At 47.1% G+C, this 24,856-nt stretch overlaps 1 protein-coding gene across 1 annotated transcript in view; it reads right to left on the reverse strand.

Moving 5' to 3' along the window:
* Positions 1-22,497, reverse strand: part of APOB (apolipoprotein B) — a 39,515-nt gene extending 17,018 nt beyond the window's left edge. Inside the window, exons 1-20 of the mRNA XM_082851336.1 lie at positions 22,284-22,497; positions 21,933-21,971; positions 20,807-20,922; positions 19,619-19,764; positions 17,179-17,332; positions 16,170-16,325; positions 15,597-15,721; positions 14,521-14,606; positions 12,799-13,018; positions 11,815-12,042; positions 11,476-11,593; positions 11,238-11,384; positions 10,319-10,530; positions 9,826-10,063; positions 9,083-9,259; positions 7,446-7,637; positions 5,802-5,969; positions 5,134-5,345; positions 2,425-2,607; positions 1,600-1,721 (exon numbers count right to left, since the gene is read on the reverse strand). Of these exons, the coding sequence (XP_082707462.1) occupies positions 1,600-1,721; positions 2,425-2,607; positions 5,134-5,345; positions 5,802-5,969; positions 7,446-7,637; positions 9,083-9,259; positions 9,826-10,063; positions 10,319-10,530; positions 11,238-11,384; positions 11,476-11,593; positions 11,815-12,042; positions 12,799-13,018; positions 14,521-14,606; positions 15,597-15,721; positions 16,170-16,325; positions 17,179-17,332; positions 19,619-19,764; positions 20,807-20,922; positions 21,933-21,971; positions 22,284-22,362 (3,118 nt within the window). The 5' untranslated portion in view covers positions 22,363-22,497. The remainder of the gene's footprint in view (positions 1-1,599; positions 1,722-2,424; positions 2,608-5,133; positions 5,346-5,801; positions 5,970-7,445; positions 7,638-9,082; positions 9,260-9,825; positions 10,064-10,318; positions 10,531-11,237; positions 11,385-11,475; positions 11,594-11,814; positions 12,043-12,798; positions 13,019-14,520; positions 14,607-15,596; positions 15,722-16,169; positions 16,326-17,178; positions 17,333-19,618; positions 19,765-20,806; positions 20,923-21,932; positions 21,972-22,283) is intronic.
* Between the last annotated feature and the right edge of the window lie 2,359 nt (positions 22,498-24,856).

Consider the following 24,856-nt stretch of genomic DNA (forward strand, 5'->3'; position numbering starts at 1 on the left):
GCTTAATTAATTTCCAAACATACAAACAGCTTTATACGGCTCAATATCAAAAAAAAACAACCCAATCAAAAAATGGGCAGAAGAACTAAACAGACATACAGATGGCAAACAAGCACGTGAAAAGATGCTCAGCACTGCTAATTATTAGAGAAACACGAATCAAAACTACAATGAGGTGTCACCTCACACCAGTCAGAATGGCCGTGATCAAAAAGTCTAACAGTAACAAATGCTGGAGAGGGTGTGGAGAAAAGGGAACCCTCCTGCACTATTGGTGGGAATGGAAATTGGTGCAGCCGCTATGGAGAACAGTATGGAGGTTTCCTAAAAAACTAAAAAGAGACTTACCATACGATGTAGCAATCCCACTCCTGGGCATATATCCAAATTAGACAAAAACTCTAATTTGAAAAGATACATGAACCCTAATGTTCACAGCAACACTATCTGTAATAGTCAAGACATGGAAGAAACGTTAAGTGTCCATCAACAGATGAATGGGTAAAGAAGACCTGGTATATACATACAACGAAATACTACTCAGCCATAAAAAAAGAATGAAACACTGCTATTTGTAGCAACATGGATGGACCTAGAGATTATTGTACTAAGTGAAGTAAGTCAGAGAAAGACAAATATCATATGCTATCACTTACATGTGGAATCTAAAAAAAATGATACAAATGAACTTATTTACAAGACAGACTCACAGACATAGAAAACAAACTTACGGTTACTAAAGGGGAAAGGGAGTGGATGGGTATACTAGAAGTTTGAGATGAACAGATACACAGTACTATATATAAAAGAGATAAACAAGGATCTACTGTATAGCACAGGAAACTAGTCAGTATCTTGTAATAATCTATAATGGAAAAGAATCTGAAAAGAATATATGTACAACTGAATCACTTTGCTGTACACCTGAAAGTAACACACCATTTTAAATCAAGCATACTTCAATTAAAAAAAAATAGTAGCTTCTTACTTCACTCATCGTAAAAACTAACATCCGTACACAGCCTAGAAGACTATCCTTCCCTCACAACCCCCTACCTCTCTGACTTCATCTACCATTTTCCTCCCTGATCTCCCTGCTTCAGCCACACTGGCTTCCTTCCTTTTCCTCAAACACAGTAGCCATGCACCTGCCTCAGGGCCTCTGCACCAGCTCGCCCCTCAGCCTGTAACGCTCTTTCCACATGGCTTATCCCCTTCCTTCCTTCATGTCTTTTTTTTATGCTCCCTTTACCAGTGAGGGTTTCCCTTATCATTCCAAATGGCACTGGCTTCCCCCATCCTTCCTCCTTGCTGCCACTCCTGACATTCCCTAGACCCCTCTGTGCTCTATTCTTCTCCCCAGCACTAATCTGACTTTCTGAATATTTACTTGTTTGGTTGTTTACTATAACTCCACAAGGATGGGGACTTTATCTCCACTGTTCACTATTCTAGCCTCAGCTCTCAGAACAGGCCTGATGCTTATCTGGCACTCAGTAAATATTTTTTAAATACATTAAATTAAATATATTCTGCTTGTGAGTCCTGGACCTGAGACCGAGGGCAGAGAGATAGAGGGACCCTTTTCTGGGCACTTGCCTTTTGCCTGAGTTACAAACTTCAGCATGTCCACCAAAGCTTCACCGTCTCTCTGGAGTTCGTAGAATGCCCTGGCAGAATACTGCTCTACTTCTCCTGTTGGCTTCAGTTCCAGTTCAAATCTAAAGATGTTACAATGCGTGTGATGCATAATGTTAGAGCTTTCATGATGGTGACAACGTCCCCAAAACAAGTCAGCCTCAACTGCAACAAAAATCTGGTCCTTATTTAACATTGTCTCTTGTCCTTAACTAATGATGATCTTTATGATCCCTTTCAGTCCCTCTGAAAGCCCAAGGCAAGGGCAGATCCCAGGGTGCCTGGGGTTTTGGACAAGCAGGAGTTGGTTGGTTGTGTCAGCAAAGCTGAGAACAAGGATAAGGCTTGTCCTGTAACTCTTATTTTATTTTATTTTACATTTTGGCTGCACTGTGCTGCATGTGGGATCTTAGTTCCCCGACCAGATCGAACCTGTGACCCCTGCAGTGGAAGCGTGGAGTCTTAACCACTGGACCACCAGGGAAGGCCCTTGTTGTTTATTTTTTGAGCAAAGACCTCCCTTAGGGGTCATGACGCCTCACCTTCCAGCACCGCCCCACTCCTACCCACCTATGAAGACGCCCACCCTAGACTCAAAGGTTAGGTAGGTACCCTTCAGGTGTGTTGGGCAAAGGACAACTGTTCTAAATAATCAAAGGACGGTGCAAATTCCTGAGGCTGGTGACGTGACATCTACAACACACAGCATTTTTTCTTGGCCCTGCTCGGTTGCCATAAGGTAGGAGGTAAGCATGTGCTGGGTGGGGACACTGAGACATCTCTGACCTGCTGTCCCCAGTCAGCGGGTAGTAGGAAGAAGAGTCTGTGGAGCTGGCGTTGGAATAAGCAACCGTGGTGCAGTAGCTCAGGCCAATAAAGAAAGGCTTGCAAGTTGACCAGGACTGCCTGTTCTCAACGAGAGGTGGGATCACTTCCGTTTTGGTGGTAGACACCAGATGCAATGTGTTACTGGTGAAGGAAGAAAAAATCTGAGTTATCTTCAAGTCACAGACCGAAATGAACATCACTGATTCTCGCAGCACAAACGCCCCCTTATCCTGCCCTCTGTCTCCCCTCTGTCCACACCCACCTCAGATTCTTTGATTTACTCAGAAACAAAGAAAAGTAAGAACATTAACAAGGCTAACAATCACGGTGACTCTTATGTTTCCTGAAACAACTTGCACTAAGATATTGCACTAAGTTCATCACATTTGTTATCTGTAATTTCCACAACAGTGGGCATTAAGAGTCTCCTTTTACAGACGAAAGAGGCTCAGAGGGGTCAGTCATCATCACTGGGATCTGACCTCAGGGCTGCCCCTTCCTCCCTAAAGTGTGGATAAGAGGTGTCCTGCTTCTCTTTCCTCTGAAATCTCTCTCTACTAGCTTCTTTCCACCAGCATTAAACATGCTCAAGTTTCTTCTCCCACTGTGTGTGTACACACACACACACACACACACACACACACCTTTCCTTCCCTTCTAGCCCCCTCTTGTCTCCGTCACAGTCAAGAAATTTGTCTGCCTTTGCAGTCTCCACTTTCTTTCAACACCCATCTCACTGAACAGGGATCTGACTTTCACCCCCATGGTGCTTCTGGAATTGCTTTCATCAGCAGCTCCAATCAGCTCCAAAGGACATTTTGAGGCTTTGTCTTCCTTGATCTCTTGGAAGCATTCAGTAGAGTTGCTCACTTAGGGCCAGATTAAGACTTTTGAGTCCGAACCCCCTGAAAAGATTATGGTATCCTCCTCCCAAGTACGTACTTAAAAAATTAGTAAGTGCCAGAAAGTTCAACAATGTCCTGATTTCATCCAAGGATGAAAGGATCTTTGATATATCGTGTTCTTTTCTCAGTATTGCTTCCTCATCTTAGGGGGTGCCCTAAGACCAACGTTTGCTGGTGGGCTGGGACCCTACGTGCCAGCGTTGGCCTGTCTATGGGGTGATCCACCCCGTGGCCACTCCTGGGCTTCTGGGCCCCTTTACGGCTTTGGTCACCCCTTCTCACTCGTTGCTGCTTATTCCTCTCCCCTTCTCGTGTGTCTGTTCTGCCTGTTTCTGCCCTAGTCCCTCATGCCTTACTCTATACTAATCACTGTGGGACTTCAACCGCCGCTATGTGCCAGTGATGCCCAGATCTGTATTCAGAGCTCAGACCTTTTCACTGAGCTCAGACCCACTGGTCCGCTGACGCCTGGGTGTTCTCGTCGGCTGGCTCACAGGACTTCCAGTGCAGCGTGTTGAAAATAGACTTCGTCATTGTCCCCCGCACCAGCTGCTCTTCCTCTTTAGTCCTTATTTCAAAGAAGGGCACCCCTGACTCCTCTTGCCTCTTTCTCCGCCCCCCCACGACCACCATATTCAGTCAGTCAATCACCAAGTACTTGTGTTTCTACCTCCTAAGGATTTCTGGGGTTGGCTCACTCGTCTGTCAACCTGGCCCTTGTCGGGTGTGGCCACTATCGTCTCCCTCCTGTATGTGATTGGAACAGGCTCCTGACTGGTCTCCCTGTTGCCAGTCACGCCTCCTTTCCACCCATTTCCCGCTCTGGAGTCAGAGTTTTCTAAAGCACCGACCTTATTTTACTTATGCTCCCTCTTGAAACCCTTTTGCCTTCAGAAGAGCCCAATCTCCCTAAGACGGCTCACAGGCTGACCCTTGCCAGCCTCTCACTTCCTCTCTCACCATGCTCCCCGTGTACTTGACCTCATGGAATTTCTTGTAGTTCCCAAACCGTATCATTTTTCCTTCAGGCCATTTCATGTGCTTTTCTCTCTGCCTGGGAACAGTCATTCCTTTCTCTTCTGTCTGCATAACTCCGACACAGCTTCCAGGGATCAGCTCAAGTGTGGCTTTCTTCAGAAGGTTTTCCCTAACTGCCACAGGCTCCGTGATATGTAATTTCATGGTCCTCTCCTGCTTCTTCTAACCGAGCCCTCACTTGATAGTCACTGCTGCCTCACTATATTTGAATGGACAAATTAATGTGTCCAAAATATGGAAACTAAGGTAAATCAATGTTTGAAGATTTCATTGAAAATGGAGCTCTCGATAGGAGGCAGCATCCCATAATCAGGAGAGTAGGACTTCCATGCTTTATGCACTGAACTAGCCACTGCAAATCAGTATGTCCTTTGGTGGTTTTCCTGGGAAAAATACCCATTTCCCAAAGATGACTTCTCTATAGCTAGTGCTTCTTCATTCTCAAAACAAACAACAAGAAAACACAACCTAACAGCAACTAATTAATCAGTAGGTCTTAAGTCTCATCTTAGTAAAATGTGAAAAGTCGAGGAAACTGTAATTACATACTGAGTCTAGGCCAGGTTAAAAATAGGTAATCCAGTACCTTCTCTCTCTCCAGCCACCACCGCCCCCAGATCCACTGGGGCCTGAATTATCTCAATCAGCTGTCTAGCCTGGCCAAACCCTGTAGTCATAATTCCTTCTTTCAGACTGGCTCATCAGATCTAACTGAAAGAATTACCTGCCACTGAACAGCCTGACTGGCCTCTTAGGAGAAGGAACGATGAACTCCAGCTGCCCAGCTTTCAGGGCTACTCTCGCCTCCAGGCCTGTCTCATGGAAGAAGTTGGTGTTCATCTGGACCCCACTCCTAGCAAAGTCCGGCATGATGATGCCCATACTTGTCACAAACTCCACAGACACAGACGGCTTTGTCACCATTTCTGCCTGTATCTGTAGGTCACAAAACAACCTATTCAGCTTTGTTAAATAACCTCAGTCCCCTGCAGTCAGATCAACCATCCTTCCCACCCCTGGGCAAATATCTCTGGATGGCTCACACCAGAGGAAACGTTACTGAGATTCGTTTGTAGGAGGAAAAGCCAAGTTCTCAGTCGTCCAGGGCCAGACTGATACCCAGGAATAGCAAGTGCCCAAGTTAACTTGAAGCATAACAAGACACAAGGACGACAGAAACAGCTGAGTTCTCATGCTACTGCCGTGCCCCAGCAGGACTAGCAAGGTGGGGCATCCTAGTGGAAGCTTGACGTTTGTCGTAACAGTTAATGAGGTGATTCCCATGGTGATGCACTTCGTCTTGAACTGGAAACACATTTTTTAACTTGCACAAGACACCCACCCTGGAGGAAAAGAACAACCTACGGAAGGAAAAAGTGGACGGAGTCTTACACTGGCTACTTCCAGTTTCACTCCAGCCTTGATTCCAGGAGTGATGACTCCAGAGGAGGACACCTGCAGTTGTAATCCAAGTCCGGTGGGGAGTTCAAAGGTATTGTCCATGAAGATGTAGTGAAGAAACAAGTCACCCTTTGAACCTTTCCTTACGAGCTCTTTAATCTGTAGATCCGACAGGGGAGACGAAAAGTACGCCTCATCAAAGTGGGCTTTGTGAAATGCGACCTCCCCCCCCATTAGACAATGGTTATTCTTCTTTATCCAGAAAGGAAGGGACCAGCATATTTTAATTAGCTGAACAGTTTAATAAGTAAAGATGAATGATGATTGATTTCAACAAATTGGGATACAGAAAATTGCCCTGTGTAACTATCACGTTGTTTTCAACGTGATTTAGAAGGCATTTCAGAATATTTCTGGGCCCCTGAGATTTATGAACTTTAAATATCACTGCATAGCATGGCTTAATTCTGATTTTCTGGAGTCTAAATGTAAATGAGGGTTTAACTTGCAGCACAAATATATTATGGTAAAACCGATTTTTAAAAACTGATGAGCTGGGACTTCCCTGGTGGTCCAGTGGCTAAGACTCCGTGCTCCCAATGCAGGGGGGGCCTGGGTTCGATCCCTGGTCAGGGAACTAGATCCACATGCTGCAACTAAAAGATCCTGCACACCACAATGCAGAGCCCGCAGGCCGCAACTAAGACCCAGCACAGCCAAATAAATAAATAAATATTTTAAAAAATAATAAAAAAAACAAAACTGATGAGCTATTTAGATGATGTACATATAAGTATGTCTTGTTTTTGTTCTTTATAACACACCTGCAAAATAACTTGAGATCTCTTTTATTAAAGCCACATTATTATTCATTATATCCTAGGGAGTATACTTGGATATTTTCTCCCTTTTTAATAAATTAATAATTATAAAACACTATAGAGACTTCCCTGGTGGTCCAGTGGTAGAGAATCTACCTTACAGTGCAGGGGATGTGGGTTCAATCCCTGGTCAGGGAACTAAGATCCATATGCTGTGGGGCAACTAAGCCCGCGCACCACAACTACTGAGCTCATGCACCTCAACTAGAGAGCCTGCGTGCCGCAAACTACAGAGCCCATGCGCTCTGGGACCCACACGCCACAACTACAGAGCCCACGTGCTCTGGAGCCTACACGCCACAACTAGAGAGAAGCCCGCGCGCAGCAACGAAGAGCCCGCGTGCCACAACTAAGACCTGACGCAGCCAAAAAAAAAAAAAAAACTTAAAAAAAACCAAAAACCTATAGTTCATATTTAGATAGTGGATTACAGTTTTCCACATATGTTGTTTCATAATCACTGCATCATTTCAATATTAAAAGGAACCTGTAGCACAGGTAGAGGGAGACACACTTAACATTGTTTTCCAGATGAACAAATGAACGCTGTTGAAAGATACATCTAACATGATGAATAGCTTAATTTCTAAATGTTATCAATTCCTTAGGATCCAAGAATCTTCTTCACTGAAATTCAAGACAAACCTGCCTCTCTGAAGGAAGTACAAGCACTTTCTCTGGTTTGTGTGGCTGGGGTCTTAAGGGAGCCTGGGAGACCTAAAAGGAGCCCAGGCTAATCCCGTCACCCACTTACCATCTGAGGGACCCCCTGCAGGGTACGGGCACCGCTGAGCAGCAGCCTCCCCAGGAGCTGGAGGTCCTGGAGCTTGACAAAGCCAAGCTCTTCGCCCAAGATGTGGAGGTAGGCTCTGGCTTCTGGGAAGTCTTTGGATTTCAAATCTTTGATCAGCTTCTCAGCGTTGAGCATAATTCCGTTGACCATGTCCTGGGATTTTAACAACAAAACGTCTAGTGAGGTGTGAGTGTTGTCAAACAAACACCCATAGATTTAGATGTGGGACCTACCTGCTGCAGCCGGGATGGGCCTACACACAAATGCTCAAGGCGGGGGCACAGGGCAGACACTGAAATCAGGCTCCCACCTTTTATCAGAAGGTAGATACTAGCTCCTCCAGACTGAGACGAAGACGCTCAGGGACAACGGCGCTTCCACTCTGTTCTTAACTTGAATGATGTAGCCATAGTAAGGGACGCTCTCCAGGACGCCAGGATCCCAACGGCTCCCCAAGATTAGAAGACCCTCTGTCTGCCAACCCCTCCCCTGCTTACTCCCTCTCTCCTTTGACGAGGCAAAAACACTAGGGGTTTCTTGGGAAAGCATAGCTGCTACCTACATTGGCCAAAAGCTTGAAAAACACCTGGTCTAGGTAAGTTCTTATCTAGGTAAGTTCTTAGAGATAAGGATTCCATAGACTGATGCTTAGGCATTGAGGAAGAAAAGAGTGACTGATTGACAGGCTCCAAACAGATCAAAGACCCTCAGCCTCAAGCGGAGGTAAGTAAATTAGAAGACAGAGGTGGGACCATTTGCGAGCATGGAGGAGTAAATTATGGCCCTGCTTCTCAAATTGAAACGTGCACACCAGTTCCTTGGGGGTCTCGTTATAGTGCAGGTTCTGATTCAGCAGAGCCCAGTAGGGCCTGAGAACCTGCATTTCTAACAAGCTCTGATGTGATGCCAAGGATGACCACACTTTGGGTAGCAAAAAGCTAAAGCATGAGAAGCTCCAGATCATACGATCTATTTTCTACTCCTTAAGTGGAGGCTCATGCTAGCTTCAAAGAGGATCGTGCTCCCATAAGCTGGTGCACTGGTGTGGGTGAGAGCCAAAGAAAGTAGTTAGTAATAATGAAAATATGAAAGTAACGAGTATAATACTATCTGCTTCTTGAGTAATCAAGTTAAGAGTCAGGCCACTTTGCTTCACTTTTTACATACTTCAGTTCATTTAGTCTTTAAATATCCTCGTGAAGGGTACGGATTATTATTAGCAATCTGGGGATGTGGAAACAGACATAACATCAAGCAACTTGTCCAGGTATGCAGAGCTTGAAGAGAGTGAGGTTAGATTTCAAACCCATGCCCCAGAGTTCATACTATTCTGAACTCTATGTTAGAGAGCCTCTAATGTTAGAGAGCCTCTAACTATGTTAGAGAGGCCTCTAATGAGTCTGGATGTGGGTAGACTGAATCTCCAGGAGGCCCACACCTACAGAGGATACTGGCTCTTATCCTCACTGGACTGGTTAATAATAGCCATAGTTGTCACTTCAGTTAGATAGTACCTTGGTGACTTCCAGGCTTAGACAAGAATGTTTTCGCATTGAAACCCAAAGCTTTCATTGAGAGGATACTTAACAGAAACATACCTGCTCACGTTTATCCTCTTTGTTGTAGCCGAAGTGATCCACCAAGACCTTGGAGACATGATCAGGAACTTGACCATCAACCCAGTACAAAGCCTTGTTGACACTGTCTGGGAAAAATCCTTGCTTCCCAAAAAGAGCTTCCAGTGTTGGCTCAAAGCCTTTTCCTTGCAGACCAATCTGAGAAAGAAAATCAGGCAAGAAAATGCCATCATGTTTCTCTGTTGTCTGTCAGCCTTCCATTCCCCTCTTTATGCCCAATTCATTAAACAAGTATTCGGTGACAACTACAGGGCAGGAGCTGAGCTTAGCACTCCACGTGAGTTGTCTTATTTAAATCTCAGCAGAATCTTGACAGGCAGAACTTATCACTTGCCTGTTTTCTGGAAGAGGCAGCTAAGGTTCAGAGAGCATAAATAGTTAAACCAAAGATTCAGAGTTGGGAGTGGACTTGGGGTTTGAACCAGAGCCGTCTGACTGTGCAGCCCATGCACTTCCTTGGATTTGGGGTCTAAGGGCTTCTCTGAGACATCTGCATTTCCATTCATATAAGGAGTCATGCTTCAGATGGCCCCTAGTGGGGAGGCAGGAAGGCAAGGGAGGAGGGAAAGAAGTGATGGTACCACTGCCTGATGATTCTTGTTCCTCTGTAGCTGGCTCACGGCTCCCTTGATTTGACTTTATGTTTATGATGTAGAACAGAATGGCCTAGAAAACATAAGACTCTGCTCCAATCTCACACATACCTCAAAGAGGTCAGCTGGAGCAAATCCAAAGACGGAGAGGGTCATTTTCAGCATGCTTTCTTTAGGAAGGTAATTACTTGGATCAAATATAAGATTCCCTTCGATTCTGCCTGAGACTGGGTCAAGTGATGGAAGAGAAATAGATTTGGAAAGGTGATAGTTCCGGGAAAACTTTTTGAAGTCCATGACAGTCGGAAGTTGAGATGTTTTCAGAGCTTCTTCCACTAACTTTTTCAACCTAGATGGAAAGGAGGATATTGTGAGCCGACACACATCACGTTACTCTTCCACCCCCAAGTAAATATGGATTTCCAATCGCTACCAAGCTATTTGGGTTTCATTTGCCCCAAGAGCTTGGCTCAGATCTGCCACCCTTTCACCCAGATGTTTGTTCCAGAAGAAAGAACAATGTATGAAGGGCAGGCAGCGGCTAAATCAGAATTGAGGTTTGGAATTTCAGGCCCCTGTGGCAGATGGGGACGACTTCACTCACTCCTGGACATACAGCTCCTCTGAGTTTAAGATGTTGGCTATGTGGGAAGCCACAAAGTTCTTCACTTGCTCATTCTTTTCCCGTGTGAGGAGTTGGGTGATTTTGTTAATATCTGACTGGGAAGGGCCGCCCATCAGCATGAGATAGGCAGCCAGTCGCTTATCCCCTGGAGAGGTGTCATCGAGGAAAGTCTGAAGTAGGACTTCCCGGACCTGTAGCCAAAAGAGGAGACTGTTATCACTGTCAGAACACAGAACATGCCTGGCAAACGTGCCTGGTCTTATTATGCGCAAGTTCAATTTCTCTCTAAGAATCCTTCAAACGCTGGTACTGAACCTTCTTGCCTGTGTTCCCCCCAGAGCAACCAGCTGAAGGAAGTGTTCTCAGAAGACACCTATCAGATGCATGTTGAATTCAACTGCATTAAAATACACAAGTTATGGCCAAGTTACAACTTGTGGGAGATCTGCCACTAACTGAAGATAAAGTTGTTTTAACATAAATTATCTCGATATGAGGATAAAGGTGGGAAGGGACAGTGAGAATTTGGTACTAATAAGTAAGTCAGGTTGTCTGCAAAGCTCTGGAGCCACTGCCACTTTCTGGGGCCAGTTTGACTATCCTAGTCTAGGGAAACTGGGGAAAAATCAGACATGTTTTCCCAAGATGGGAACGATGGTCAATCTGGTGGGAGGACAGCATGTAGTGAATAGCTCACACTCCGCCTGCTGGAGTAGCAACAAACTCAAATATTTCTCTCGCGTCCACCTTACTGCTAGGCAGTCACCAGGTGTGTTGAAAGTTGCAATTAAAAAGCAGTAGAATAAAGTCACTAGAATGACGAGATTTAGAATCTCATTCCAAATCCTTGTCAGTCTGAATAAACTTCTCACTTTCAGCCCTCTCCTGCGGACTTTACCTCGTCTCTAAGCTCCATTTTCCGCAGGGCCTGGATGGCAGCCGTCTGAGTCGGCAGTGGTGGCCGTCTGCTTTCGATGCATCTCAGGACTGAAGACTGGAGTTTTGGGGTTAGTTGCTCCATGGTTCTACCAATATTTCCAATGACCTGCATTGAAAAGAAACAAGAGGGAATCAGGGCACAGAAGAAGTGAGGGGTGTACAGGAAAGCCGCATTTCATACAAAAAACTGAAAATACCCTCAGAATCAAGTAGATGTGATCTTCGTTCCCAGTGCAGTCATTGCGAATCTGTTCCGACAGGTAATCAGCAATTTCCAGCAGGTCCTGTGTCCCCGTAGGGTTTGTCTTATGATAGCTACAGAATAAGAGGTAGGATTCAGCGAGCATAGCCAGCTTTATCTTAAAATATACACTTATATTTGCTGATTTCTTATTTCAAATCATTACTCTCAAAATGAGCAGTAGAAAAACAAAAGAGTAAGCATCATAATTTGAAAGTGGAGGGAGGGTACAAACTTAATACAGAGAAGCGGGGTCCTCCTTAGCTCCTACGAGGAGAACCAGTGTAGAACTCACTTGTTGATCACGTGACTCAGAGCATAAAACGTGGCCCGGCTCTGCTGCTCCTTTGCCATGTTAAAGATTGTTTGCAGCCTCTCGGCAGAGGGCTTTGGGATCAAGGCCACCAAGTAGGTCACAACATCTATCAGAAGGGGGTTGGCTTTCTCACTTTTCAGCCACTGGAGGATGTGAGTGTAACACTGGGGCTGTCCGCATTGAATCAAGGCTTGTAAAGTGATGGGGCTGAGAAGAAAAGGGCAGAGAGAGTCATAAACATCACCTTCTAGGCAGCTAAAATATCCTTGGCCCATGGTGTTCCCTCTGTCAGGAATGCCCTTATTCCCCTTATTCACAATCCAAATCCAACCATCTTCCAAAATCTAACTCAGATTCCTAGAACCAGAAAGCCTTCCCTATAAGCATTATCCACCAGAGAAGCACCACGGAGCAAAGCCTGAAGAAGGACCCCCTGGATTCAACATCCAGAAAGGTCTGTCATCCTTTGGTCAGAACACAGAACATGCCAGGCAAACCCTCATCCAGCCTTCAGTCCCTTCTCTGGTCTTCATGGCACTAACAGTGAGTGCACTGGAGTAAAGAGAAGGCACGGTATTATTTTGTTTGCCTGAGTTCTCTCTCCTCTAGCCTATAGGCTTCCAGAGAGCACAGACTTCTTTTTCTCTCAAACACTCCAGGGTACCCATTATAGAACTAGGAATTAGAAGATACACATCGAAATGTGGGAAATATTTTCCTCCTGTCTTAATACAAAAATATGTATCTACCTTGGATGCAATGTGTGTATGTGTGTTTTGCCCATGGAACTCTAGACACCTTAGCCGATACTTCTCTATCCAGTAAACGTTAACTGACTGACTAATTGATTAACTGGGTTGAAATTTCAGTGGTCCCTGAGATTCTCTGTTTGGCCGAGGTCTCAGCCAGCTACCACAGGTGTATAATCTATGAAAGATTGAGCTGCGACCATTCAAGAAATACCTGGACACCTCGATCAGCTTTGGCAAGAGGGATGTGACTGCCTCATTGCTGAGGGCTCGCAGCTCAGTCACCAGTTTATGGAAGAGGTTAGCTCTCTGGGCGTTCTGCTCGGAGACATCCAGTTTCTGCAGCTCCTGGAGGGTCTTCACGATGGCCTCGGCCTGCTTTGGAGGTGAGGTGGACTTGGTGCTCTCAAAGGCAAGACCCACCGCCTCGGCACCTGGAAGGAGGAATGTGTCAGAGGGATTCTTGCTTACCTCTGCTTCTCACCCTCATCTTTGTACTGGAAACTGGAGATCAAGGAGGGGTCAGCAGAGGGGAAAAGAAAAGAAAACTATCCAGTACTGTACTTGATGCCCATTACGTATCTATCTGGCTCTGTGCTAGGGGTCTGACTTCAGTGTTTTCATTGACTCATCACACTCTCCCTGAGGGTATTAGTATTCCTCAATTTAAAGATAAGGGGGGACTTCCCTGGTGGCGCAGTGGTTAAGAATCCACCCGCCAGTGCAGGGGGCAGGGGTTCGAGCCCTGGTCCGGGAAGATCCCACGTGCCGCGGAGCAACTAAGCCCGTGCGCCACAACTACTGAAGCCCGCGCGCCTTGAGCCCGCGAGCCACAACTACTGAGCCTGCGTGCTGCAACCACTGAAGCCCGTGCGCCTACAGCCCGAGCTCCACAACAAGAGAAGCAGCCACCTCAGTGAGAAGCCCGCGCACCGCAACGAAGACCCAATGCAGCCAAAAATAAATAAATAGAATAAATAAACTTATAAAAAATAAAAAAATGAAGATAAGGGAACTAAGAGCCAGAAGCGAGCCACTCACCTTGCCCAAGACCTTTCTGGGTGTGAGAGGCAGAGGTGGAACTGAATCCAGGCTTTTGTGACTCTGGTATTGGATAACCCTCCTGCCTAAAAGACCTGGTGAGGAGGCGCTGCTGCTGATGTGGCAACAGCTGAAGCTGACTCACTGCTGCTCGCCCACCCTTTCTTCCAGGGGGATCTAATGGCAGTTTGTGGGGGAGGGGAAGACGCTTTTGTGTCCCCTCCATCACCCTGCTCTCACCTGTGCCAGGGAGGCAGGTGAATCAGCACGGAAATACGGTGCAGTGGAAGGAGTCCACTTAGATTAGAGTAGACCTGGAGGCCTATTTTTCACCACCTCTAATAGTCTGTGACTGTGAACACATCACTAAGCCTCCCTCTGGGTCCCTCTCCCCTCTGATGGGTATAAAAGTACACGTTGCTACCACCTGACATCACAGGTTGCTGAGAACAACGAGGTAAGACATACGACAGCTTCACGTACAAGACATGCAGGGCTGGGGTTGGACTAGAGGTCTCTATAGTTCCTGTCAGCTCTAAAGACTGATCCCTGACCCTGAGGGTCTCTCTCACTTGCCCCACCCTGTCCAGGCCCCAGGCCTTATCATGGGGTGTATGAGGTTGTCAGATCTACCAAAGGTTGACTTAGGAAACCAGTTTCCTACTTACAAAAAACCCAGGTAGCTTTGGGGAACTCCCTTTCCTTTATCCCATTGCCACCTGACATTCTGAGGCGAATATGCTTTCTCAGTAGAACGGCCCACAGCCAGAACACTGGAGCCCATGACCTCATCACCAGCAGACATTTCATCAGGCCCAGCAAGGAGCTAAGCCATGGCTGGTACATCGTGGGCAGATTTCCCAGCCCTGGCAATCAGGTGCACATAAAGTCTTACCTTCGTCAAAGAAGCGGCTGTTGATCTTAGGTGTGTCTTCAAGCTTCAAAGTCTGTGTAACCTGTGCCGTCATCCCATACTTATTCCTGGTAACAAAGGAGGCACATCATGTCGTCAGTGGCCGGCTCCCCAGACCATTCTGTTCTTTTCACGTTGAATGTTTCCCCCACCTCCGCTTCTACCCAAATTCTGCTCACCTTTCAACCCATAGTTATAGCCAACTGTCCTTCACAGGTGTAGAGAACAAACAGATAGATACCAAGGGGGGAGGGGGGTGGGATGAACTGGGGCATTGGGATTGACATATATACACTACTATGTATAAAATAGATGACTAATGAGAACCTACTGTATAGCACAGGGAACTCTACTCAGTGCCCTGTGGTGACCTAAATGGAAAGGAAATCCAAAAAAGAGGGGATATATGTATATGCATAGCTGATTCACTTTGCTGTACGGCAGAAACTAACACAACATTGTAAAGCAACTATACTCCAGTTAAAAAAAAAAAAAGCCAACTGTCCTTGATCCCCCTGGTGAACAGTACCACCTCCTTCTGGTCATGTTGGCTGTCCTTCCACCAGAAGGACATATGTACCTTACACCCTCCACCATTCTGGAGCGCCCAGAGGGAATGGACTAACATTGTGCTTTGAAATTCCTTTGCACCTCCCACAGCACAGTGCCAAGACTATAGCAGTTACTCAATATACATTAGTTGACTGATCAGTTTTCAGAATGGATTTGGATACACAAGTCTCTATGCCAATTACCAAATCTTCTGCAAAGCCTTTATAAGCAGGGCAGGCTGTAATGATCCCCAGTTTTTCCTGACCTATAGCCCTTAAAGTCTGGGTCTCAGCTATCTTTTGTTGGTTCCAAATTATTTTGCATGCCTAAGACTTTCCTACCAAATTGCCTGTTAGCTTGAGACAGGAGGACAGGAATGGGCTCTGCTTTGTACCTCTTCACAGCCCCCTCCCAGGCAGAGCCTGGCTTGCGAGAGGGCACCTGAGAAGCATTCCGCTCCTACTGGCTCCATAAATAATGAATCAAGGCTGCAGAGGGTGACCTACTTATAGGAGAAAGGCAGGAACAGGTGTTGCTCCTTGCAGATGGCTTCTGACACGTGCTTCCTCTTAGGGTCCAGGGTGTAGTGGCAGGACTGGCTGCTGCCAATCAGCGTTGACAAGGGGCGGGTCTGTGAATGAGATCAGGGGAGAAGCATTTTCATCAGTCCCTGGGGCTTGAACCTGAGTCTCCTGCCATAGGTATTTACCTTCAGGGAAGAAGGTGGGGGAATGGGGGTTCTGTACAACTAGATAAATTCAGTTAGAGAAGAGAGCTTGGTACTTGACATTTTGACAAGGGGATGCAACAACTTGGCAGATCCAAGGCTGAGTCAAGCTACAGACTCTTCTTATTCTACCCCAGGGGACCTACGATCCTGCACAAAGTACATATAACCTGGTGTCCTACACACGCCTGTCCATCCCACCAAACATAAACACTTCACAGCTGCTACTGCTCCTTATGTTTTCTTTGCCTAGAAGTTATTCTTTGAGAGCCCTTATAGCACTAACATTCCATCATTTTAATAATAAAGAGACTGCTGCCAGTGTGAATAGCAATGCTGGTGTGAAACTCACCAAGCCTTTGATCAAAGCAAGGGGGCTAACTGCCGTGCTAATGGGCTGGAAGTGATCACAATTCTCCAGGTTTCTTTCAATGGATATTTCTGTTGCCACATTTCCCTTCCTTGTTTTAACGGTAACGTCACTGGAGCAGTTTCCATACACGGTGTCCTATGGGAGCAAAAGATACAATTGGTGTATTCAACACGGGGAAACATCTTTAGGTTCTTGGGGTGGGGCTGGGAAAGGAGCCAGGGAGAAAAGGCGGGTGCAACGTGGCTTTGGGAGAAAGCTTCATCCTCTTTGACAGAGCGTGGGCATTGCTGGTTCCAAGGGCGGCCGGAGCTGGAGTGAGAAAACCACTTACAGGTGATCCTGGTTCTGAGGCATACCTGCCTGCCCTCCTAGGACCTAGCCAATGCTGGTTTTATATTCTGTGCTCGCAGAGCATTTTCTCTGCTGTTCATTTATGGCTCGTATTCCAATCTGCCTTGTGTTATATGTGTCTTGGTTCTCATCCCAGGTCCTGAGAACTCCCTGAGGAGAGGCCTCTGCAGGATGCAGCCGTGAGTTCTCTGCGAGTAGCGCAGGATGGAACTCAGAACATAGTAAGGGCTCAAAAGTGTTAGCGGGACTGAAGTAAATTGAATTCTCTCTCCGATCAAAACCTGAAATTCTTAAAAGAGGCTGGCAAGTAGATTCAATTATTTTCTGTGTTTAAAACACACAGAGGCTATACCTGGTGGAAACAGAACAAAATCAAACAAAGGAGTAGGGTGGTTGGGACTCCCCAGAAACTGCTATAAAATTAGACCCAACCTGCTCAGGCTGCGTGGGCTGAGCCCTCAGTGAGCCCAGAGGCTGGGGCAAGCCCTGGGCACTGTGCTTCACACCAATATCGGGCCTCCCATGTAACTAGCCATGCAGCTGAGTCAATGATCCACCTGATGTAGAAGTGGGACCCGGCTCCAATATGTGAAGATGCGTTCAAAGGGCCACTGTTATCAGCTTTCTAAATTCTCACCAGAAATAACACATGTTTAGCCTCTTCTGTATCCGGGGGAAGCAGGAGGGCAGAGATGATGCCCCTCTTGATGTTCAGGATGTGTTTAGGCTCTTCTTTCTCTGGGTAAAGTAAAACTTGCTTCCCTTCAGGAACAGCCAGCCTGAGATCGTACCTGTCCCAGAGAGAGTGTGGTCACTCAGTGTCCTTTCTCCACCATGAACCTGATGGGCATAAGCTGGGTGGCTTTGTAGCCTCCTTTTTACTTATTTTCTTTTTACATTTTTTCTTCATACATATCAACACATATGTCTTTTTTTTCAAGAGCATACAAATATGTGGATGCTTTTGGTATTCTTTCATTTCTTTTCCTTCTTTGATTGGCTCACTCATCCTCTCTCTCTTTTCTACCCACATCGGGTCTCTGTGGTCACACTCCCCCACAGAACAACCTACTGGGCATCCCCCATTTGTATCTCCACACTCAGACAATCCCGTATAGAAGCGTGGGAGTGAAAACACCTGCATAGAAAGAGTTTGTCGTTCCTTGTTTTATCCAAATGGGATGGTATTATGCATGCTTGTCTTTATCTTGCTTTTCTCATTTAATTATACTCCATGAAAATCCTTCTGAGTCATTTGGTAGCACTCTAACAGATTCTTTTTAAAAAGCTGTATAACATTCCATTCTGTGGTTATATATACTTTATTCATAGTCCCCTGTTTGATGGCATTCACTGTCTCTTCCTAGATTTTTTAGTTTTTTTTTTTTTCCACACGAACAACACTGAAATAAACATTTTTATGCATCTACTGTCACACATTACTACTTTTCTTTTCATGGGCTAGAGTCCCAGCATTTGAAATTGCTGTGTCAAATGCTACAAGTATTTTTAATTATAGTAGATATTGACTAATGGCACTCATTCTCACCATCAGTGCACGAGGGTACACTTTTCCTCACAGGCTTGTTAGCAACAAGTGCTATAGCTGTTTTCAATTTCTGTAGTCTTAATGGGTATAAGGTGATAAGTATCTCATTGTTATATTAATTGCGTTTCCCGACCACTGGCCAATTGGAGCTTCTTTCCATACATTTGTTGGACATTCATTCACTCTTTTATATGATCTCAGGCTATGTCTAAAGCCTGGGTCAACTCTGATCTAAGGGACCTTTCTTTGGGGACTTCCTTAGGGGGTTTCACATGGCCTGGCAGCACCTGCTCTAGTTAAGGCAGAGTAAAGAAAAGAAGACCAGGCATGTTTCCCACAGCTGTCCATCCTCTCAGAAAATTGCAGACACTGATGCAGGCTCACAGGAAAGCCTTGAGGTGGCCAAAAGCAGGAGTCCTTTTTTGCAGGAGGGTAAGGACCAAAAAGGAACTGTGACTCCCTTCTGTCACTGCACCCCACTCCCTCAGATACATCTAAGTCTTGGATAAAATAAGATGTACTGGTAAGAGACAGAAGCATCAAGGCCCACTCTGGCGTCCGAGTCTGATGTTTAACAAACTGAAAGAAGGGCACGGGGTGGGGGGGGTGGGGGGGGGCGGAGTTTCCGATGTTACCAAATCAACAAATCCATGACTGTCTGTATTTGCACACACTCAGGACACTACAAACTGCGATCTGGAGATGAGGCAGGGATGATCAAAAAAATCTAACAGGGCTTCCCCGGTGGCGCAGTGGTTGAGAGTCCGCCTGCCGATGCAGGGGACACGAGTTCGTGCCTCGGTGTGCGAAGATCCCACATGCTGCGGAGCGGCTGGGCCCGTGAGCCATGGCTGCTGAGCCTGCGCGTCTGGAGCCTGTGCTCCGCAACGGGAGAGGCCACAACAGTGAGAGGCCCGCGTACCGCAAAAAAAAAAAAAAATCTAACAACCAGTACAACGTGAACACTGATCAGTCAGAAGTGATGCCAGTCATAAACAAGAGGAATGGCCTGGTCAGTGTGCACTGGCAAAATGCCAGCCCTGGAGGGAGATCAGCTCAGGCCTCAGCTCTCCCTGGACCCCTTGAAGCTGGTGTCCTCTGCTGAGCAGGCCCTGCACTGCCATGTTTGGCCACAGCAAGTCCTGCCCGGACCCTGTCTGAAGACTACGAGGAGGCGTAGTCTTGTTTCATTCTTTAAACGTGAGTTCACTTGTTTAAACAAACCATCTCAGCTTTACTGTCTCAAGGAGTTTTAAAACGTGAGATCTTTTAGAACCACATTTAAATGATAATTAGGGGAACTTCAGTAGGGGAGGGTAAATACTGCTTCCCTCTTTTGAATTGTTGTGAAAACTCAGCAATTCCCTGATCCATGGTGAACAGAGAATACCAATACTTACACTCACATACGTGCCCAACATAAACACACACATTCATGCCTCAGTGGACACACACCCACACGCTCATGTACAACACGTGCAGCGGTACTCAGAGCTCAGAAATGTAAATGCACAGGCCCACGTCTTACTTGGACATGGCGGCAGTAAACTCCTCAGAGTTCTTGGCCTTCTTCAGCAAGGCCTTGCCCTCAGGGTTGAAGCCATACACCTCTTTCAGGGTGCAGAGGCTCGTCTTCAGGATGAAGTTGCAGAGTTGGGGGACCTCCAGCTCAACCTGACAACAGAGGGTAACAGCACATTAAGACTTTCCATCAAGAACACCAGATCCCCCCCTCAGCCCAGGGCTTTCTGGCCTTTTCCATGTCCTAGGGTAGCATGCTTCTGAAGTTTTCCCCTATGCATGCAAAGGATGATATCTTTTTATTGGTTCTAAATGTACGCCCTTTAAAGATGTACAACTGGCTAGAAGAAAGGCAGCCTAGGAGTGAGGGTTTGGAAGAAAACCAGGAGGCAGGAGGAGGGCTATCATTGCTTTCAACAGCGAACGTTTCCTTAATATAAATAGAAAAACCAAAAATCCAAGACCACTGTACCTATCAGGGCCTATTCAGAGCTTTGCATGCAGCTGTAGTTTAAACAGATCCCTAGTTGTTATCCAGCACTGTTTAAAGAACTTTCTGCAGTGCTGGAAATGTTCTATATTCTCACTATCCAACATGGGGGCTGCTAGGTATAGGTGCCTATTGGGCATGTGAAATGTGGCTAGTGTGACTAAGAATCTGAATTTTTACTTTCATTCAATTTAAATAGCCACACGTGGCTAATGGCTACCTTATCTGACAGCACAGACGCTGGGACCCTAGAAAGAAGAGGGTGGCCCAGCCTGACTTCTCTTTCCCACACGAACCCCAATAGTGGCCCTTAGATCTGTTCCACAGAAACATGGATAGGAGTACAGTCATTCTCAACAATAAGTAGTAGCAGATACTATTGGACTTAGATGATAAAAACCGCTCTCCAGAATGCTTTCCTGGGATGCTCACCTCCCTTGGCTCACCCGCTGGACATCTCTCAACATATTAAATCTTCTGGTCTGCAATCCTGATATTCTAGATCACATATTCTAATTACATCTTGGAAGCTAATGGGAAAATAAACCTGGTGGGTAAAATTTTTTTTTCTGTGGCGGAAAACTTCTCAGCAAAGTGGCTGACTTTCAAACTGAGGGCCAGTCCAGCACTTGGAGATTACGACAGTCCTGGCACAAGCTGGTTTGCTCAGCCCCGGGCTCCAGGGCCCTCCATCTCCCCTCATACCTTGCAGTTGATCTTGGTGGAACTTCTTGAATCAGCAGTCCCGGGGACTCCACTGGAACTCTCAGCCTCATAGTTGTACACATATTTCCTGAGGTGCTTGAATCGCGTTGCATCTTCTGCAATGAGGAGAAGTCAGTCAGCTACACAGCAGGAATAACTCGCCCGAGGACAGTCAGTCCTGGGCAGGGAGGGGTAGTGGCAAAGATAATAAAAAATGGTAATTAAACTCAAATTATTTTTTATTAATTTTCCTTTATAGATTTAGCTTCTGCATTATGATTTTGCTGAGGCTAATATTTAAATTAGCTGGTAATCCTTGAATATATAATCTGAGACACAAGGCAGGGAGTGTCAAGTAATGAGGCTCAGAAAGTCTATAGGAAAGACTCCCTGGAAAATTAAGAGTTGATAGCATAAAAGCAAATATCTCTCATTGCCTTTTCAGCTTGCAAATACCATAATTCTGTGGCTCTTTTTTGATTCTACCAAACTTCTGAGGCTAAGTTCACTAAGCGTTAAGGTATCCGGCTGATTTAAGAAACCCCCAAGAAGGAATTTCCGGAGGTTTCCACAGGGCGTGAGAGGCATTTTCTGAACAGTTTGAGAAAAAGAACATTTGGGTTCTGAGCCCAGATGCAGTGATGCCAGACGCCCACGAGATGGCAGTGCTGCTCCATCAGAGGGCAGCCTCCGGCTCTTGGGAGAACACAGGGTACCACTGCAAGGCCAGCTCCTTTGACCCCTAGGGGTCAGGTAAATACAAAGGGGTGGGCATCTGGATTTCTGCACAAAGGTTAAAGTCAGCATTTCCTCACCTTCCTGCGCTTCAAATTAATGATTAGCCCCTGACAAACAGGACAGATGTCTCTTTGAATTGCCTATGGACCAACAGTTGGCGGTCCCTTCCCCACCCTACTCCCAGGCTGAACTTTTAGGACCGATGGGAAGGGTGGGTAGAAGAGAGCGGAGACCCCTTGGAGGGGGTCAGAGGCTCAAGGAACTGGCTTCTTGGGCTCAGAGCAGGGTACGCCAATCACAGCATCACAGCACTTAAGTGGCCTGAGGTGCAGGGGGATGGGTGGGGGATGGGGGGGGCCCTTCCTTGCCCCTGCGGGAAATGCCTTACTTGGGCAGCTCGGGCTGACATTTTCCAGCACGGTGTCTCCTGTAAGAAAGGGAGAACGACAACTGTGGGTGTTCCCGTCCTTCCAGATGGGTCCTAGCGTCTGACGGGGACGACAACTGCAGAGGACTTTCAGTGTCTTGGAGGGAAGCAGGTTTTGAGGAATCTAATCCCCAGCCCCACCCATTACCTGAGTCTGGAGAAGCCACCCAGCTGGTCCTGTGCCCCTGCCCCCCGACCCTGTGGCCGTCCTCCCTCTGACCCAGGCCCAAGCTGCCCCTGCCCCCGCCCGTGCCCTGGCTTCCGCCCCCCACCCCCGGCCTGGCGCCCCAGCGGCCGGGGGGCCTCACTCACGGGCCCGGGCGCTGGCGGCAAGCAGCAGCAGCGGCAGCAGCGGCAGCAGCGGCAGCAGCGCAGGCCTCGGGGGGCCCATGGCCGACCTGACCGGCGGCTCCCTCCCGTCCGCTGGCCGGGCCTGGCCTCCGCGCTGCTCGCTGGCTCCTTAGGGACCGGCGCCCACAGGCAGCAGCTCCGCACCCGCACCCGCCTTGGGAATGCGGGGCCGACGCCCGGGGCCGATTTATACGAGGCCGCCCGCGCAGGGCTGCAGCTTAAAGAGCGCTGGGCAAATTGCAAAAGGTCCAAAGGGCAGCGTCCCGGGCCTGTTTGCTTTTCCGCCCCAGGCCCTGCTCTGAGCCCCGAGTAGGGGGCTCAGCCTGGACTCAGCCAGGGCCACTGGGGCCTTGCCTCTCGCCTCTCCTGTCCCCGGGGTCTCAGGGCCCCCGGCCAGTGGGCTCAGCACCCGAAGCGCCTGCCCTGAGCTAGGGGTGCCTCTGGGAGATGCAACCACAGGAGCCAATCTCGCCCCTGCTCCCTGAGCTTTGTAACCACTGGGGAGCCAGTCCTTCACAGCGTCTTGGTGGAGACATTTTCCTACCCCCTCCTCCCCCTTTAGTGGACTCTGAGTTTGCATGGGGGCCTGTAACCCAGGTCAGTACCCGTGGCTCTGGGTCACATGCCCTGGATTCAGCCCATCTGGAGGGAGCAAACAGCAAGGGGAAGGAGGGAGGTCTGGTGAGGCACTGACCCCCACTCGACCTGAGGGACCACGTCTCAGTCAAAGCAGAAATCCAGCAGCCTATATCTTCTAGAAACCCCAGTAAGGTGGGGCCTTTGGAAAAGACCAGCCTCCCCCGTCTTCCCCCCAGCAGCCCAATTTCTTCTTCAGAAATTGAGGAGAGGAGGCTTTTCCCTACATGAACTGCTTCTGGGTTTCCTCACGGATGGGGGAGGCCAGCGAGGAGAAGTAGAGTAGCGGGTGGATGCACAATGTTCCTCCTAAACATCCCGGAAATGTCTCCATGAATCCTTCCCTTCTTTTCTAGGTACTGTCCATTTCCCACAGGAAACTTTTGCCAAGGCACAGTATAGATATTTCAGCAACACTGACTTCCTGACCCAGAAGCGATGATAAAGGGTGAATGATGGGATGGTGCTGTGATGGGATGGACAAATGTCTGGGACTGGCCATGTCCACAAGGCACCTCCAATCCGGTTGGGGAGACAAAGTGTGTAGACGGGAAACTGCTGGTGAGCAGTGAAGGCAGGCTGAAAGCAATGCTGAACTGTGTGGGGTATAACTGCTGGAGGAGAGCAAAGGGAGGCGTGGGAGACGGGGGTCCTGGAGCAATGAAAAGGGGCTGTGGACTGACGGGGACATGAAGCACCGGAGGCAGAAGTCAGTATTTGTTGTTACGATTTGTTATGTATGAGATGTATCCAGGTGTAACAAACTAACTGTGAAGTCATTTAAATCCTCTGGTGCCAAACATGATGGTCAGAAGGGTCAGTTCTGAGACAGTAACAGTGTATAAACCCCCCATTACCTTAGCCGAGACTTGCAGGAGGATGTTTGTCTTGTTACTGGCACTTGGGTTGCCACACTTCTCAATTCATGTATTTTCCTTAGCCAGGAGCTCCCTGTGGGCAGCTGAACTCCCTTCAGGGATGAGTTGCTTTGCACCCAAGGTATATTAATATTGTTAAAAGTGGATATTACAGAGGTTTCAGCCCAAGGCTGCTCACCCCCACCCCACTGAATTCAGAAAGGTCTGGAAGAAGTAACTGCCCCCGAACCCCATTTCTCTGAACACTTTATTTGAACTATTTTCCGTGGATTGTCTCTCCACAGGAGGAGCTGCTGTTAGCAGATCAGGAAACGGTCATGCTCCCATGCATGTGGGTAAAAATATTTAGGTATAAAGAAACTGAAATGAGATGGTTAACTTCAATTTATAAGCACAAGGCCAGGATTTCTCTGTTGGATGACAAATGAAGCCACTGTCCTATAGTCTGTCAGCAGAGAACATTAAATAAGACTTGGGGATGTAATGTACAGCATGATGAACATAGTTCATAGCACTATTTTGTGTATTTACAAGTTGCTAAGAGAGTAGATCTTAGAAGTCTTTATCACAAGAAAAGAAAAAATTGTGCGGGGGCATGTATAGTGTCAGATGTTGGCATTGTGATCATTTCACAACATACACAAATACTGAATTATGATGATGTAAAAAAGTAGAGGACATCATTTTTATGATTTGGGAATCAGAAAATGAATCTGCTAACTTGGATGCAGGGAAAACTTGTGGGTTGCTTAGATGCCCCTGAGCTGACTGTCACCATCTCTAAATGGAGACTTGGAAGCATTGGGCTCAGCTTCTGTTTCTTCCCCTGACTTCCTCTGAAAGGTCACCCTAGGGCTGGGTAGCAGCCAGCTGTACTCATCCTCTGACAAGGTCAGGTACAGAAGCACCACAGAGGAAGTGTTGGATCGTTGAGTTGACTTGGGTACACTTACAGAAATACTGTAAGGATTAGTGCGTAGACTATTCTTACATTACTAAATCCACTTAGATCTTTTGTCA

The sequence above is a fragment of the Leucopleurus acutus genome, assembly GCF_964270905.1.
Source record: "Leucopleurus acutus genome assembly, chromosome: 12".
NCBI classification, from domain to species: domain Eukaryota; kingdom Metazoa; phylum Chordata; class Mammalia; order Artiodactyla; family Delphinidae; genus Leucopleurus; species Leucopleurus acutus.